This window comes from Macaca thibetana, chromosome 6 (assembly GCF_024542745.1).
Source record: "Macaca thibetana thibetana isolate TM-01 chromosome 6, ASM2454274v1, whole genome shotgun sequence".
Lineage (NCBI taxonomy): Eukaryota > Metazoa > Chordata > Mammalia > Primates > Cercopithecidae > Macaca > Macaca thibetana.
Window position 1 is genome coordinate 42,120,774 of NC_065583.1, and position 16,099 is coordinate 42,136,872.

Here is a 16,099-nt window from a genome sequence, read left to right on the forward strand (position 1 = left end):
ATGAAACTAATCCCTATGGTTGGTTTGTTGCTCACTGGGACTTGAACCTAAAAATAGCAGCAGCTCGTTGATTAGGAGTTAAAGGTAAAGGACAGGAATTGCTGAGGCTCCCTTCCTTAGATGAGCCCTCCCTAGTACTTAGAAACACTTATATTAACTCTCTGCCGACCATTTAATGGACTGTGTAAGCCAAGGACAAAGCCATTCTGGGCCACTAAAACTGGACCTAGTATCTTCAAGGGAAGTCCTATAAAAAGCCCCTTATATGCTGTTTAAAGACACAAAAGCAGGCACCTGTAATCCCAGCTACTCAGGATGCTGAGTTGGGAGGATGATTTGAGCCCAGGAGTTCAAGTCCAGCCCAGGCAACATAGCAAGACCCCGTTTCCGAAAAAATAAAAATAAAAACAAGACTAAAACACACACACACGCTCACACGCATGCATGCACACACACACATGAATCTCACTCTATTTTTAATCACAAATATACTTACAATTTGAGTAAATAAAACATTGATAACTAGAATTAACCCCCAATAACAAGGCTAAAAACACTATTAGACAAAAGAATGACCAACTGGCCAAGGGACCTGTTCTTCTACTTAATTCTTTTATGTTATTTAAATTTGTGGTTATAATGGAAGAGTATTAATTGTACCTGCATTCCCACGCAAAGCTGTAAGAGTTGGGTAAGATAATAAGAAAGCACTGCTTTTAAGTGTTCTCAGGCACTGCCTGCCACAGTGGCGCCCTCATCTCTAATGTCTGCGCTACCTCTAGCTTGCTGAGAAGGGGGATAAACAAGGAGGTATCTAGATCATGACTAGTAGAAGGTACATTATCAGCAAATTGGCAAAGTAGTAAAGCACCCAGGAAGCAACTGGCTACAGAAGTTACTCACAAGAGTGTACCTTTTACCGGAAGGGTAAAGAAACCTCACTGTTACAGGTCTGGTACTGTGGTACTCTGTGAAAATAGATCTCATCAGAAGTCCACTGAACTTCTGATTAGCAAACTTCCTTTCCAGCATCTGATACAAGAAGTTGCTGGGGACTTCAAAACAAATCTACACTTCCAGCTTTTGGTACTTTGCAGGAGGCAAGTGAGGCCTATCTGATGGGCCTTTATGAAGACACCAACTTATGTGCTACTCTTGCCAAATATGTAACAAGTATGCCAAAAGACATCCAGCTAGCATGCCAATTACATGGAGACTGTGCTTAAGATTGGGAAACATTTCATTCTCAAAAAAAAAAAAAAAAAAAAAAACAATTATTTTTCTTCTTTCTGTTATTGGTAGTTCTCTGTTAGATGTATTTTTCCCCCATGGGGTCAAAAGGTAACTATGTATATGACTGCGAGTGGAAAAATAGGGGACAGAAATCAGGTATTGGCAGTTTTTCCATTTTAACTTGTGTGTGAATTTCTAATATAAAATTGAGGATGTAAAGCATTAATTCAACTCGAACTATTTCAGTGAACAAGTTTCAGCAGTTCACCTTTATAACAATTATAAACAGACCTGTAAATTTTTTCTGGACAATGCTAGCATTTGGATTTTATTTTTGTCACTAGTTATATCATTAGTTTAATATAAAAGAGAGACATGGAAATTATTTACATGATGAAAGATTTCAGAACTTAAGTGAAATGGGCAGTTTCACACTGATGTCATTTCAATAGTGATTTATTTCAGTCTACACTTTCCAAGAATGTGGCCATCTCTTAAAAAAATAAAACTTGTCTCTGGGTGCGGTGGCTCACGCCTGTAATCCTAGCACTTTGGGAGGCCAAGGCAGGTGGATCGCCTGAGGTCAGGAGTTCGAGATCAGCCTGACCAACATGGCGAAACCCCATCTCTACTGAAAATACAAAAAATTACCTGGGCATGGTGGCAGGTGCCTGTAATCCCAGCTACTCGGGAGGCTGAGGAAGGAGAATAGCTTGAACCCAGGAGGCGGAGGTTGCAGTGAGCCGAGATCGTGCCACTGCACTCCAGCCTGGGCAACAGTGCGAGACTCCATCTTAAAAAAAAAAAAAAAGAAAAAGAAAAGAAAAGAAAGCACTTTTAAAAAAAGAAAGCAAGCACTTAATAAAGTATTATTTTATTATTATTATTTTTTTAAATACAGATGGGCGGCTGGGTGCGATAGCTCATACCTATAATCCCAGCACTTTGGGAGGCCGAGGCAGGTGGATCTCCTGAGGTTAGGAATTCGAGACCAGCCTGACTAACATGGAGAAACCCCGTCTCTACTAAAAGTACAAAATTAGCCAAGCATGGTGGCGCATTGCCTATAATCCCAGCTACTTGGAAGGCTGAGGCAGAAGAATCGCTTGAACCTGGGAGACTGAGGTTGCGGTGAGCCAAGATTGCGCCATTGCACTCCAGCCTGGGCAACAAGAGCGAAACTTCATCTCATTAAAAAAAAAAAAAAAAAAAAAAAAAAAAAGAGAGAGATGAGGTCTCGCTATGTTGTCCAGGATGGTCTTGAACTCCTGGGCTCAAGCAATTCACCCACCTCAGCCTCCCAAAGTGCTAGGATTATAGGTGTGGGTCACCATACCCAGTCAAAATATAAAAATATTGAGACAATTTTAAAAATTAAATTTTCCATTAACCATTTAAGTACTAATTCTTTCCTCCTAGTCTTTTCAAGATCAATCTTCTTCTTTTCTTGCTAATACTACTACCAGACTTAAGAAGTTATTAGAAAAATTTAAATCAGAATTTTTTTTTTTTGAGATGGAGTCTTGATCTGTCGCCTGGACTGGAGTGCAGTGGCTCGATCTCGGCTCACTGCAACCTCCACCTCCCAGGTTCAAGCAATTCTCCTGCCTTAGCCCCCTGAGTAGCTGGGATTACAGGTGCGTGCCACCACATCTGACTAATTTTGCTGTATTTTTAGTAGAGACGGGGTTTCACCACGTTGGTCAGGCTGGTCTCGAACTCCTGACCTCAGGTGATCCACCCGCCTTGGCCTCCCAAAGTGCTGGGATTATAGTCATAAGCCACCAGGACCGGCCTTAAATCAGAAATTTTTAGCTAAATATTTCCTTTTTTGTGATTCCCTGTTCTTCCTACTAACACAAACAAAGCACAAATAGACTGTGGGATCAAAATCTACTAACAATTGGACAACGTAGAATCCCCAACAGGGTTGAAGCAGAAATGTCAACAAGCTGCTAATGTTTACAATTATGGAAAGAATACCCTTCTTCTTCTTCTTTTTTTTTTTTTTTAAATGGAGAAAGGGTCTTGCCATGTTGCCCAGGCTGGTCTCAAACTCCTGGGCTCGAGCGATCTGCCTGCCTTGGCCTCTCAAACTGTTGGGAATATAGGCATGAGCCACCAGCAGTGCCCAGCCAGAATACCCAGAATACCCTTCTTTTTTTGAGACAGAGTCTCGCTCTGTCAAGGCTGGAGTGCAATGGCAAGATCTGGGCTCACTGTAACCTCTGCCTCCCAGGTTCAAGTAATTCTCCTGCCTTAGCTTCCCAAATAGCTGGGATTACAGGTGTGCACCACCTCGCCCGGCTAATTTTTTGTATTTTTAGTAGAGATGGGGTTTCGTCATGTTGCCCAGACTGGTCTCAAACTCCTAAGCTCAGGCAATCCACCCACCTTGGCCTCCCAAAGTGCTAGGATTACAGGCATGAGCTACCACGCCCAGCCAGAATACCCTTCTTGATAGAAAATGACAGAAAAAAACACATATTTTCAACTAATATTGCAATCTTTCATACCCACACTACAAAAAGTTAAAGATACTCTAGCATACTGTATATTTTATATATATGTATATATATACATACATATATATGCATAGATATGTGTGTGTATATATATTTTTTTAAGAGACAGAGTCTCACTCTATTGCCCAGACTGGAGTGCAGTGGCACAAACTTGGCTCACAGCAGCCTCAAACTCCTGGGCTCAAGCAATCCTCCCACCTCAGCCAACTGAGCAGCTGGGACTACAGGCGAGTGTCACCATGTCCTGCTAATTTTTTTAATTTTTATTTTCATAAAGATCAGGTCTTGCTATGTTGCCCAAGCTGGTCTCAAACTCCTGGCCTCAAGCGATCCTTCTGCATTGGCCTACCAAAGTGCTGGGATTACAGGTATGAGCCATTGTACCAGGCAGAAGATTCTTACATTATTGTGAACTTTTAACTCAACATCATAGGTGATCTCATCTGTAATCCATATCTATTTAGTTTAGTAGATCATATCTGTTTAACATTCCAATAGGACTAAACATATGTAATCCATTGGCGTTAAACTCTGAATAAAAACCTATTCACATTCTGATAACACTATGTTAATTTGTCTTCACTGTTATTAAGGTCAAATTCCATCATCAAAAAAATGAGCAAAAACACATGCACGGGACTAAGTCTTTAAAACAGGTGAAGGAGAAGGAAGAAAAAAATTACTCATGTAGCAACCAAGACAAATAATCTTTATGCCTCTCATAAAATGATCTAGAATCTACAGTACCAATAAAAAGGCAGAGAAAGAGAAACTAAAACCCATTCAGGGTTTATTTGTTTAATGAAAGAATTTAATTAATGAAAGCATTTAAAGGCCTACCATTTAAATCTTGAGAATTTTGTCACATTGGTTGAATATAAAGATACCTGCTAAAACCACTGATTTAGGTTACTCTCTGGAAGCCTTTCTAGACTCCCTAGCTCTTACAGGTACAAGTATAAATCAGAGAAGGTAGTGAGAGAATACCAAACCTGCCTCACATTACAATGTTTTTAGAAATAGCTCAAGTAGCCGGGCGCGGTGGCTCAAGCCTGTAATCCCAGCACTTTGGGAGGCCAAGACGGGCGGATCACGAGGTCAGGAGATCGAGACCATCCTGGCTGACACGGTGAAACCCCGTCTCTACTAAAAAATACAAAAAACTAGCCGGGCGATGTGGCGGGCGCCTGTAGTCCCAGCTACTTGGGAGGCTGAGGCAGGAGAATGGCGTGAACCCGGGAGGCGGAGCTTGCAGTGAGCTGAGATCCGGCCACTGCACTCCAGCCTGGGTGGCAGAGCGAGACTCCGTCTCAAAAAAAAAAAAAAAAAAAAAAAAAAAAAAAAAAAAAAAAAAAAGAAATAGCTCAAGTAGGCTAGGCGCAGTGGCTCATGCCTGCTCCAGCACTTTGGGAGGCCACGGCAGGCGAATCACAAGGTCAGGAGTTCGAGATCAGCCTGGCCAACATGGTGAAACCCCATCTCTACTAAAAATACAAAAAATTAGCTAGGCGTGGTGGCAGGTGCCTGTAATCCCAGCTACTCGGGAGGCTGAGGCAGGAGAATTGCTTGAACCCAGGAGGCACAGGTTGCAGTGAGCCGAGACTATGCCACTATACTCCAAGTGGGTGACAATGTGAGACTCTGTCTCAAAAAAAAAAAAAAAAAAGGAGAAATAGCTCAAGAATTACTAGAAATTCAAGTAAAAAGGACCCCAAAAATAGTTACTGAATGAAATACTGGCCCACAAATATAAAATATTGCTACATTTTACATAAACATCTATTTCAAAAATCTTTCATTTAATGATCCATCTTAGGATTGATCAAAATTGACCAAAATAAAAAGTTTTGATAGTAAAAAACAAAAATAAGTTCCCAGCACTATGTTGGTTTAATACTATCAAACCAAATTATGCAAACTGAAAGTTACACAATCTGTTTTATGAGAGTTTAAATGTGAAGTTCACAGATGAATGATTACTCTTTAATATTCTGAATGAAGCCTTGAGGTTAAAAGGGACAGGCTGGGCACACTGGTTCATGCCTGTAATCCTAGCACTTTGGGAGACTGAGGTGGGTGGATCACCTGAGGTCAGGTGTTCGAGACCAGCCTGGCCAACATGGTGAAACCCCGTCTCTACTAAAAATACAAAAAATCCATCCTGGCTAACCCGGTGAAACCCCGTCTCTACTAAAAAATACAAAAAACTAGCCGGGCGAGGTGGCGGGCGCCTGTAGTCCCAGCTACTCGGGAGGCTGAGGCAGGAGAATGGCGTGAACCCGGGAGGCGGAGCTTGCAGTGAGCTGAGATCCGGCCACTGCACTCCAGCCTGGGTGACAGAGCGAGACCCCGTCTCAAAAAAAAAAAAAAAAAAAATACAAAAAATTAGTCAGGCATGGTGGTATATGCCTGTAATCCCAGCTACTTGGGAGATGGAGACAGGAGAATTGCTTGAACCCAGGACGTAGAGGTCGCAGTGAACCGAGATCACGCCACTGCACGATCTGCTGCACGCCTGGGCAACAGAGCAAGACTCTGTCTCAAACAAACAAACAAAAAAGCAGGGGACGGTGAGAATATCTGATAGTATGAGACTGAATCTCCAGACACCTACACTTGAATGCACAGATCTCAAGACAGTCACATTTACCAAGTGTTCAAAACAAAAGAAAGTTGGGTGCGGTGGCTCGCAGCTGTAATCACAGGGCTTTGGGAGGCAGAAGCAGGAGGATCACTTGAGCCCAGGATTTCAAGACCAGCATAGAAAACATGGTGAGACCCTATTGCGCTCTCTCTCTCTCTCTCTCTCTATATATATATATATATTTTTTTTTTTTTAATTAGCCAGGGGTGTAAGGGCATGTACCCATAGTCCCAGTTACTCAGGAGGCTGAGGTGGGAGGATCCCTTGAGCCCAGGAGTTTGAGGCTTCAGTGAGCTGCAATTGCGCCACTACACTCTAGCCTGGGCAAGAGTCATCCCCTGCCTTGAAAGAAGACCAGAGGAGACTCTGTCTCAAAAAAAAAAAAAAAAAAAAAAAAAAAAAAAAAAAAAAAGGCTGGGTGTGGTGGCTCACGTCTGTATGCCTGTAATGCCAGCACAGGGGGAGGGGGAAAGGCGGGGAGGGAAGAGAAGATAGAAGGAAACAGATACATGGCCATTCAATCTTCAGCTTATTTTTTTTTTTTTTTTTTTTTTTTTTGAGATGGAGTCTTGCTCTGTCGCCCAGGCTGGAGTGCAGTGGCATGATCTCAGCTCACTGCAAGCTCCACCTCCTGGGTTCACGCCATTCTCCTGCCTCAGCCGCCTGAGTAGCTGAGACTACAGGCGCCCACCACCATGCCCGGCTAATTTTTTGTATTTTTAGTAGAGATGGGGTTTCACCATGTTAGCCAGGATGGTATTCATCTCCTGACCTCATGATCCGCCCGCCTCGGCCCCCCAAAGTGCTGGGATTACAGGCGTGAGCCATCGCACTCGGCTGTGGGAGTTTTATTTAACTCTCCAAAGGGAACAATTTTTCAATGTGAGAAAGAAATGTATAGTGCTAACTATGGCAGAAGCGAAGCAAAGCAAAGACAAATTACTTCAGCATGCTAAAGAAAACTTCAAAAATGAAATCAAGTCCCCTGACTCCAATCACTTTTAATTAAAGATTTTCAGCCATTCTTGAATTTACCTAAAACAAAAGCACTTTTCCAACTGAATAGAAAGAGTACACTGATGGATGTGGCTGATATGATACAGTGGAAGGACAAACTAGAATCAGAAAACCTGAGAACGAGTCCACACAGAGAATCTCCATGAGCTTCTCATGGGACTCTTTTCTAAAACAGTTTAAAATTTCTACTCCAGTCACCTAAATGAGTTGTGGTAAGGCTTAAATGAGACAATAGTGTGTAAGAGCACTTACTAAATCATTTTGTATGGTTTAGGTACTTAGTCTGCCTTGTTTGGTACCAAATACTACAGTTACTCACGCTAGGTAAGTCAGAATACAATAATGTAAATGAGTTTTTTCATGACATGTACTTGGACTCATAATTTATAATATTTATCTATTTTATTTGTAAAGTAATCCTTGTAAAAGGGCCTTGCTTTCATTCTTCACGATTTAGTAGACCAGACACATTCTTTTTTTCTTTTGTTGTTGTTTTTGTTTTGAGATAGTCTCGCTCCCGTTGCCCAGACTGGAGTACAGTGGTGCAATCTTGGCTTACTACAGCCTCAACTTCCTGGACTCAAGCGATCCTCCCACCTCAAACTCCTCCTGAGTAGCTGGGGCTACAGGCATGCACCACCAGGCCAGGCTAATTTTTGTATTTTTTTGTAGAGACAGGGTTTCACCATGCTGCCCAGGCTGGTCTCGCACTCCTGGGCTCAAGTGATCTGTCTGCCTCAGCCTCCCAAAGCACTGAGATTACAGGTGTGAGCCACTGTGCAGACCCAGACACAACATTAGTAAGAAAAATCAGGAGAAAACAATTAGAGGCCAGGTGCAGTACCTCATGCCTGTAATTCCAGAACTTTGGGGGGCCAAGGCAGGCGGATCACCTGAGGTCAGGAATTCAAGACCAGCCTGGTCAACATGGCAAAACCCCGTCTCTACTAAAAATACAAAAACTAGCCAGATGTGGTGGCAGGTGCCTGTAATCCCAGCTACTTGGAAGGCTGAGGCACGAGAATTGCTTGAACACGGGAGGCAGAGGTTGCAGTGAGTCAAGGTCGCGCCACTGCACTCCAGCATGGGCAAGAGAGTGAGACTCCGTCTTAAAAAACAAAACAAACAAACAAAACTATTAAACATAAGCTAATTTAACCCTGTACTCATTTTGACCTTAATCTACATATTTACACAAGTGTTTGTAAGTATGCATACTTTAAAATACTTGTTAAATGTTACAATTTTTTTTTTGGAGAGTGAGTCTCACTCTGTCACCCAGGCTAGAGTGCAGTGGCACAATCTCAGCTCACTGCAACCTCCGCCTCCTGGGTTCAAGCAGTTCTCTGCCTCAGCCTCCCGAGTAGCTGGGATTACAGGCGCCTGTCACCACGCCCGGTTAATTTTTTTAGTATTTTTAGTAGAGACAGGGTTTCACCATCTCGTCCAGGATGGTCTTGAATGCCTGACCTCATGATCCGCCCGCCTTGGCCTTTCAAAGTGCTGGGATTACAGGCATGAGTCACCAGGCCCAGTCCTGTTTTTATTTTTTGAGACAGCATCTCACTCTGTCGCCCAAGCTGGAGTATAGTGGCATGGTCCTGGCTCACTGCAAACTCTGCTTCCCAGGCTCAGGTTCAAGAGATCCTCCCACCTTAGCTTTCCAAGTAGCTTGGACTACCAGTATGCACCAACACACCTGGCTAATTTTTTCGTGTGTTTTTTGTAGAGACAGGGCTTCACCATGTTGACCAAGCTGGTCTTGAACTCCTGGGCTCAACTGATCCACCTGCCTCGGCCTCCCAAAGTGCTGGGATTAGAGACATGAGCCATCACACCCAACAAAATGTTACAGTTTTTTGTGAATTAGTTTTACATAGCACAGTCTCATTCAAATATCCCCTCTTTAAAAAAGTTCAAAGACACTATATAGGAAAAAATTATGTTGCAATGAAGTGGAACACAGAGGAAATTATCATCCAATGTATGCATTAAGACATCTCATAGATTATTTTAGACAAAATTAAGCAGATAAACTGGACTTCAAAAATAAAGATCTGCTTTTGGCCAGGCGTGGTAGTTCACGCCTGTAATCCCAGCACTTTGGGAGGCCGAAGCAGGCGGATCACCTGAGGCCAGGAGTTTGAGACCAGCCTGGCCAACATAGCGAAATCACGAATCTACTAAAAACATAAAACTTAGTCAGGCGTGGTAGCATGCACCTGTAATCCCAGATACTCAAGAGGCCAAGGCACGAGAATCACTTGAACCCAGGAGGCAGAGGCTGTAGTGAGCCGAGATCATGCCACTGCACTCCAGCCTGGGTGACAGAGCGAGACCCTGTCTCAAGAAAAAAATAAATAAAGACCTGATTTCACAAGTATGAGCCAGTAGAAAGTCAGACACAGACACATATACTATCATCCTTAGTATTATCTTACTCAAGAATAATAGCTAGCTGTAGGTAAAAGCTCAAATCCTTCACTCCAGGAAAATACCCAGAAGGAATGAAGGTCAGGTAGGAGAGGACCAGAACAACTATACAGCCAATACCTGGCAGAAGATTCAAAATGTAATGAACAACACAGATGATAATGGGATGAACACAGAGTTGCTCCATTCATGGGCCACTAAAGGTTAAACACTGCCTCTTCCCTATAGCGTAATTGTTTCTTTTTTTTTTTTTTGAGACGGAGTCTCGCTCTGCCGCCCAGGCTGGAGTGCAGTGGCCGGATCTCAGCTCACTGCAAGCTCCGCCTCCCGGGTTTACGCCATTCTCCTGCCTCAGCCTCCCGAGTAGCTGGGACTACAGGCGCCCGCCACATCGCCCGGCTAGTTTTTTGTATTTTTTAGTAGAGACGGGGTTTCACCGTGTTAGCCAGGATGGTCTCGATCTCCCGACCTCGTGATCCGCCCGTCTCGGCCTCCCAAAGTGCTGGGATTACAGGCTTGAGCTACCGCGCCCGGCATAATTGTTTCTTCACACAAAATAACCATTGTTATGCTATTACTCCATTATTCCTTTTAAATACTTACTATCATCTCCAACAGGACCTGCTGAACACTGTGCTGGAGGGTCCCGTGCCAGATCATTCAATTCCTACAGAAAAAAGAAAGAAAAGAAATATATTCAATGTAAATGTACCTTTTATCCATTATTAAAGTTTATATTGTTACCAATATTCTCTGTCATGCTGGTGAAACTCTTTTAAGAGCATTCCTTCAGAGTAAGAGATGAGTAGATTGGTGAATCTTTAAGGTATTTTGGATTCTCCAATGCAATGTGTATTTTTAAAGTGGGTCATTTTTGCTTTGTTCAGAGCTTAGTAAATAAATACAATGAGGAAGGTAAAACATGTATTATGGGCTGGGAGCAGTGGCTCACACCTGTAATTCCAGCACTTTGGGAGGCTGAGGCGGGCAGATCACTTGAGGTCAAGAGTTCGAGACCAGCCTGGCCAACAAGCCTGTCTCTAGCGAAGATAGAAAAAATTAGCCGGGCATGGTGGTACATGCCTGCAATACCAGCTACTCAGGAGGCTGAGGCAGGAGAATCTCTTGAACCAGGGAGGCGGAGGTTGCAATAAGCCAAGATTGCACTACTGCACTCCAGGCTGGGCGATAGAGTGAGACTCCCTTTTTTTTTTTTTTTTTTTTTTTTGAGACGAAGTCTCGCTTTGTCGCCCAGGCTGGAGTGCAGTGGCCGGATCTCAGCTCACTGCAAGCTCCGCCTCCCAGGTTCACGCCATTCTCCTGCCTCAGCCTCCCGAGTAGCTGGGACTACAGGCGTCCGCCACATCGCCCGCCTAGTTTTTTGTATTTTTTAGTAGAGACGGGGTTTCACGGTGTTAGCCAGGATGGTCTCGATCTCCTGACCTCGTGATCTACCCGTCTCGGCCTCCCAAAGTGCTGGGATTACAGGCTTGAGCCACCGTGCCCGGCGAGACTCCATTTCAAACAAACAAACAAAAACAAAAAACATGTATTATGTATTAAAGAGCCATAAAAACCGTTTTTTTTTTTTTTTTTTTGAGAAGGAGTCTCGCTCTGTTGCCCAGGCTGGAGTGCAGTGGCGCGATCTCAGCTCACTGCAAGCTCCGCCTCCCGGGTTCACGCCATTCTCCTGTCTTAGCCTCCCGAGTAGCTGGGACTACAGGCACCTGCCACCATGCCTGGCTAATTTTTTGTATTTTTAGTAGAGACGGGGTTTCACTGTATTAGCCAGGATGATCTGGATCTCCTGACCTCATGATCCACCCACCTCGGCCTCCCAAAGTGCTGGGATTACAGACATGAGCCACCACGCCCAGCCAAAACTGTTTTAATGTAAACATTTCATTTATTATTTTTCAAAAAAAAATTTAAGGCCAATTTTAGTATCTCAAAACTATTAGGTTACACTTGGGACAACCTTCTAAAGTCATAAATGTTCCAAAATTATACTGGACCATCTGACAAGTTGATACGTTTTCAGTGGAAGTCCACTACCAGGGTTCTAAAAGTAGAAAAAACTTTGAAAGAATATATTTTAGACTGGGCACAGTGGCTCATGCTTGTAATCCCAGCACTTTGTGGGGTCAAGGCGGGAGGATAACCTGACGTCAGGAGTTCGAGACCAGCCTAGCCTGGTGAACATCGTGAAACCCCATTTCTACTAAAAATACAAAAATTAGCCAAGCATAGTGAGTGCATGTCTATAGTCCCAGCTACTTGGGAGGCTACGGCAGGAGAATTGCTAGAACCTGGGAGGTGGAGGTTGCAGTGAAGCAAGATCATGCCACTACACTCCAGCCTGGGGCAACAGAATGAGATTTTGTCTCCAAAAAAAAAAAAAAAGTATTTTAAAAGGCTGACTGAAGTAATAAAAGCCACCATCCATAAAGCTTTGTAGCTCCCAGGAGCGATGGCTCACACCTATAATCCCAACACTTTGGGAAGCCAAGGCAGCGCCAATCACTTGAGGCCAGGAGCTTGAGACCAGCCTGGCCAACATAGCGAGACCCTGTCTGTACTAAAAAAATACAAAATTAGCTGGGAGTGGTGGCACACACCTGTAATCCCAGCTACTCGAGAGGCTGAGGCAGAAGAAATGCTTGAACCCAGGAAAGGCAGGTTGCAGTGAGCTGAGATCATGCCACTGCACTCCAGCCTGGGCGACAGAGCGAGACTCCATCTCAAAAAAGAAAAAAAAAAGCTTTTTAGTCAGAGACTCCTCTACCTGTAATAATGTTTTATAATCAGTTACCAGCTTCTCAGCTTTTTAAACATAAAAGTTCAGAAACTTGAGACTTGTTATTGGGTGGGGATGCCTGAAAAATTACAAGGCAGGAAATCATACTATATTCCATTTCCCCTCAGCTTGGTTTTTGAGACAAAAACAAAGTTCTCAAGAAGAACTAGTGTTCGATTATATTTTAAAACTACAACAGTGAAAAGAGAAAAGTCTAAGTTTTTTAAATCCAAAAACCATTTAGACTCTTACGTTGTTTCATCCTCTCTGTAAGTTTGGAGTACAAAGCATAAAGTACAGAGATAAAGTTTGAAAAAGGGCCAGGCGCAGTGGCTCCTGCCTGTAATCCCAGCACTTTGGGAGGCCGAGGCAGGCGAATCATGAGGTCAGAAGATCGAGACCATCCTGGCTAAGACGGTGAAATCCCATATCTACCAAAAATATAAAAAATTAGCCGGGCGTGTTGGCGGGCACCTGTAGTCCCAGTTACTCAGGAGGCTGAGGCAGGAGAATGGCATGAACCTGGGAGGCGGAGCTTGAGTGAGCCAAGATTGCACCACTGCCCTCCAGCCTGGGCAACAGAGCAAGACTCCATTTCAAAAAAAAAAAAAAAAAAAAAAAGAAAGTTTGAAAAAAAGAAGGCTCTGGATTGAGATAATGATTAACTTACTCAAATATCTCAATTTTTGGATCTTGTGTCTCTAAAATAGAGATTTTCTGCCCATCTCAAGAAAAAAAGTAATAGTTCCCATTCTCAAATATTACTGACAGCACAGGTTGGTATAACTAAGAACATCTGGCTTTATTTAAGACACTGCTGTAGCAACAGGTTATTAAAATATAACTTGAATTTAACAATTGAACAATTCTGAGGTCCTGCCATGTTCACTAAGTGGAATTTTACTTTTGATTTCACTTTAATCTTTTGCTCCTTTCAAACTGAGTTACTTTTTTCCATGCTGAATGACATCAAGGTTTTTAACTCAAGCGCTACGATTTATCTAAGCAGAATACAAGATCCATCAGTCTGTTTCACAAGCCAGTATGATATAATTTTAAAACCCTAAGCCAAACTTAGACTAATAGACCTTTAAAGCGCTCATTCAACACTTCCTTGGCTGACGGCACTGATACAGCTGAATCTCAAAAGCATACTGCTAAGTGAAAGAAGCCAGATATAAGGCTACATGATGTATGATTCCATTTATATGACATTCTAGAACAGGCAAAACTATAGTGACAGAAAGCAGATCCATCGTTCCAGTGGCTGGAGGGAGTTAGAGGGGGGAATAACTATAAACAGACATGAAGAAAATCTGAGGAATGATAGAAGTGCTCAAAATCATTATTTTAGTAGAGATTGTACAACTATATGCCTATTTGTCAAAACTCAAATTGTACACTAAATTTTACGGTATGTAATACTGTATCTCAAAGTTGTTTATTATTGCTTTTTAAAGGGGAGGTAAGGTCTCACTATGTTGCCCAGGCTGGTCTCTAATGCCTGGACTCAAGCAATCCTTCCTCCTCAGCCTCCCAAAGTGCTGGAATTACAGGTGTGAGCCACAGTACCTCGCCAGTTTTTTATTCTTAAAAGTACATTTGGGCTGGGCACGGTGGCTCACATCTGTAATCCCAGCACTTTGGGAGGCCAAGGCAGGTGGATCACGAGGTCAGGAGCTCGACACCAGCCTGACCAACCCCATCTCTAAAAAAAAAAAAATACAAAAATCAGCCAGGTGTGGTGGCACACACCTGTAATCCCAGCTACTGGGGAGGCTGAAGCAGAAGAATCACTTGAACCCAGGAGGAGGAGGTTGCCGTGAGCTGAGATTGTGATACTGCACTCCAGCCTGGGCAACAGAGCGAGACTCCAACACACACACACACACACACACACACACACACACGACAGAGCGAGACTCCAACACACACACACACACACACACACACATATTTGGATTCAGAAACAGATCTTTTTAAAAAAAGAAAAAAAGCACATACCTATCCATCTTTACATGTGCATAAAATATCTCCAAAGAATACACAAGAAACGCCAGGCACGGTGGCTCACACCTGTAATCCCAGCACTTTGGGAGGCTGAGGCAGGTGGATCACCTGAGGTCAGGAGTTCGAGACCAGCCTGGCCAACATGCTGAAACCCCGTGTCTACTAAAAATACAAAAATTAGCCGGGCATGGCGGCACACACCTGTAGTCCCAGCTACTCGGGAGGCTGAGCCAGGAGAATTGCCTGAACCCGGGAGGCAGAGGATGCAGTGAGCTGAGATGTCATCGCTGCACTCCAGCCTGGGTGACAGAGTGAGACTCTGTCTCAAAACACACACACACACACACACACACACACACACACACACACACAAAGAAACTAGTTAATAATTGCCTTTAGGAAGGAAAGCTTAGGGGTGAGAATGGGAACTATATTCCTTTTATACATTTTGAATTTTATAAAAGTGTGTATATTGCCTATTTGAAAAATAAATTACCCTTTAAAATTTTCTTTTTCTCTTTTTTTAACCAAGTGGGTCTGTGCAAGAATTATCCTGACTACAAATGTGGATTAAAATAGCTTTAAAAATTGTCATCATGGCTGGGCACAGTGGCTCACCTGAGGTCAGGAGTTTGAGACCAGCCTGGCCAACATGGCAAAACCCCATCTTTACTAAAAGTACAAAAATTAGCCGGGCATGGTGGGGGCCTCTGTAATCCCAGCTACTCAGGAGGCTGAGGCAGGAGAATTGCTTGAACCTGGGAGGCAGAGGTTGCAGTGAGCCAATATCGCACCAGTCCACTCCAGTCTGCATGACAAGAGCGAGATACCGACTTAAGAAAAAAAAAAATAGGCCAGGCGCGGTGGCTCAAGCCTGTAATCCCAGCACTTTGGGAGGCCGAGACGGGCGGATCATGAGGTCAGGAGATCGAGACCATCCTGGCTAACACAGTGAAATCCCGTCTCTACTAAAAAATACAAAAAACTAGCCAGGCGAGGTGGCGGGCGCCTGTATTCCCAGCTACTCGGGAGGCTGAGGCAGGAGAATGGCGTGAAGCCGGGAGGCGGAGCTTGCTGTGAGCCGAGATCTGGCCACTGCACTCCAGCCTGGGCGACAAAGCGAGACTTCGTCTCAAAAAAAAAAAAAAATTGTCATCATTTGCAGTGTAATCTAAATAGTGAAAACCCAATTACAGCAAATAAACATACAATCTATAAAATTGATTATCTCTACATCATGATGAAAACTGAAGTTGAATCTAGTTGGAACATGTAGGCAGAAAAAAATAATATCCAAATATATCAGGCTGTGTTTTAACAGTTGGCTTTAAACCTATACATTAATTTTAACTTTCTATTTTATGAGAAAGAACAATAGGGAAAGTACAGCCAGCCCTCTGTGTCTACGGGTTCCACCAACTGTGGGTCAAATACACTGGG

General features: G+C 43.4%; 1 protein-coding gene across 5 annotated transcripts in view; it reads right to left on the minus strand.

Moving 5' to 3' along the window:
• The window catches only part of UBE2D2 (ubiquitin conjugating enzyme E2 D2), a 67,428-nt gene that overhangs the window by 16,187 nt on the left and 35,142 nt on the right, over window positions 1-16,099 (minus strand). For 3 of the 5 annotated variants that reach the window (XM_050795095.1, XM_050795092.1, XM_050795094.1), the window contains exon 2: window positions 10,456-10,519. In XM_050795095.1, coding sequence (XP_050651052.1) covers window positions 10,456-10,519 — 64 coding nt within the window. Of the gene's footprint in view, window positions 1-1,884; window positions 2,027-10,455; window positions 10,520-13,737; window positions 14,537-16,099 lie in introns of those variants that run through there. The other 2 variants (XM_050795091.1, XM_050795093.1) reach the window with 2 other exon arrangements.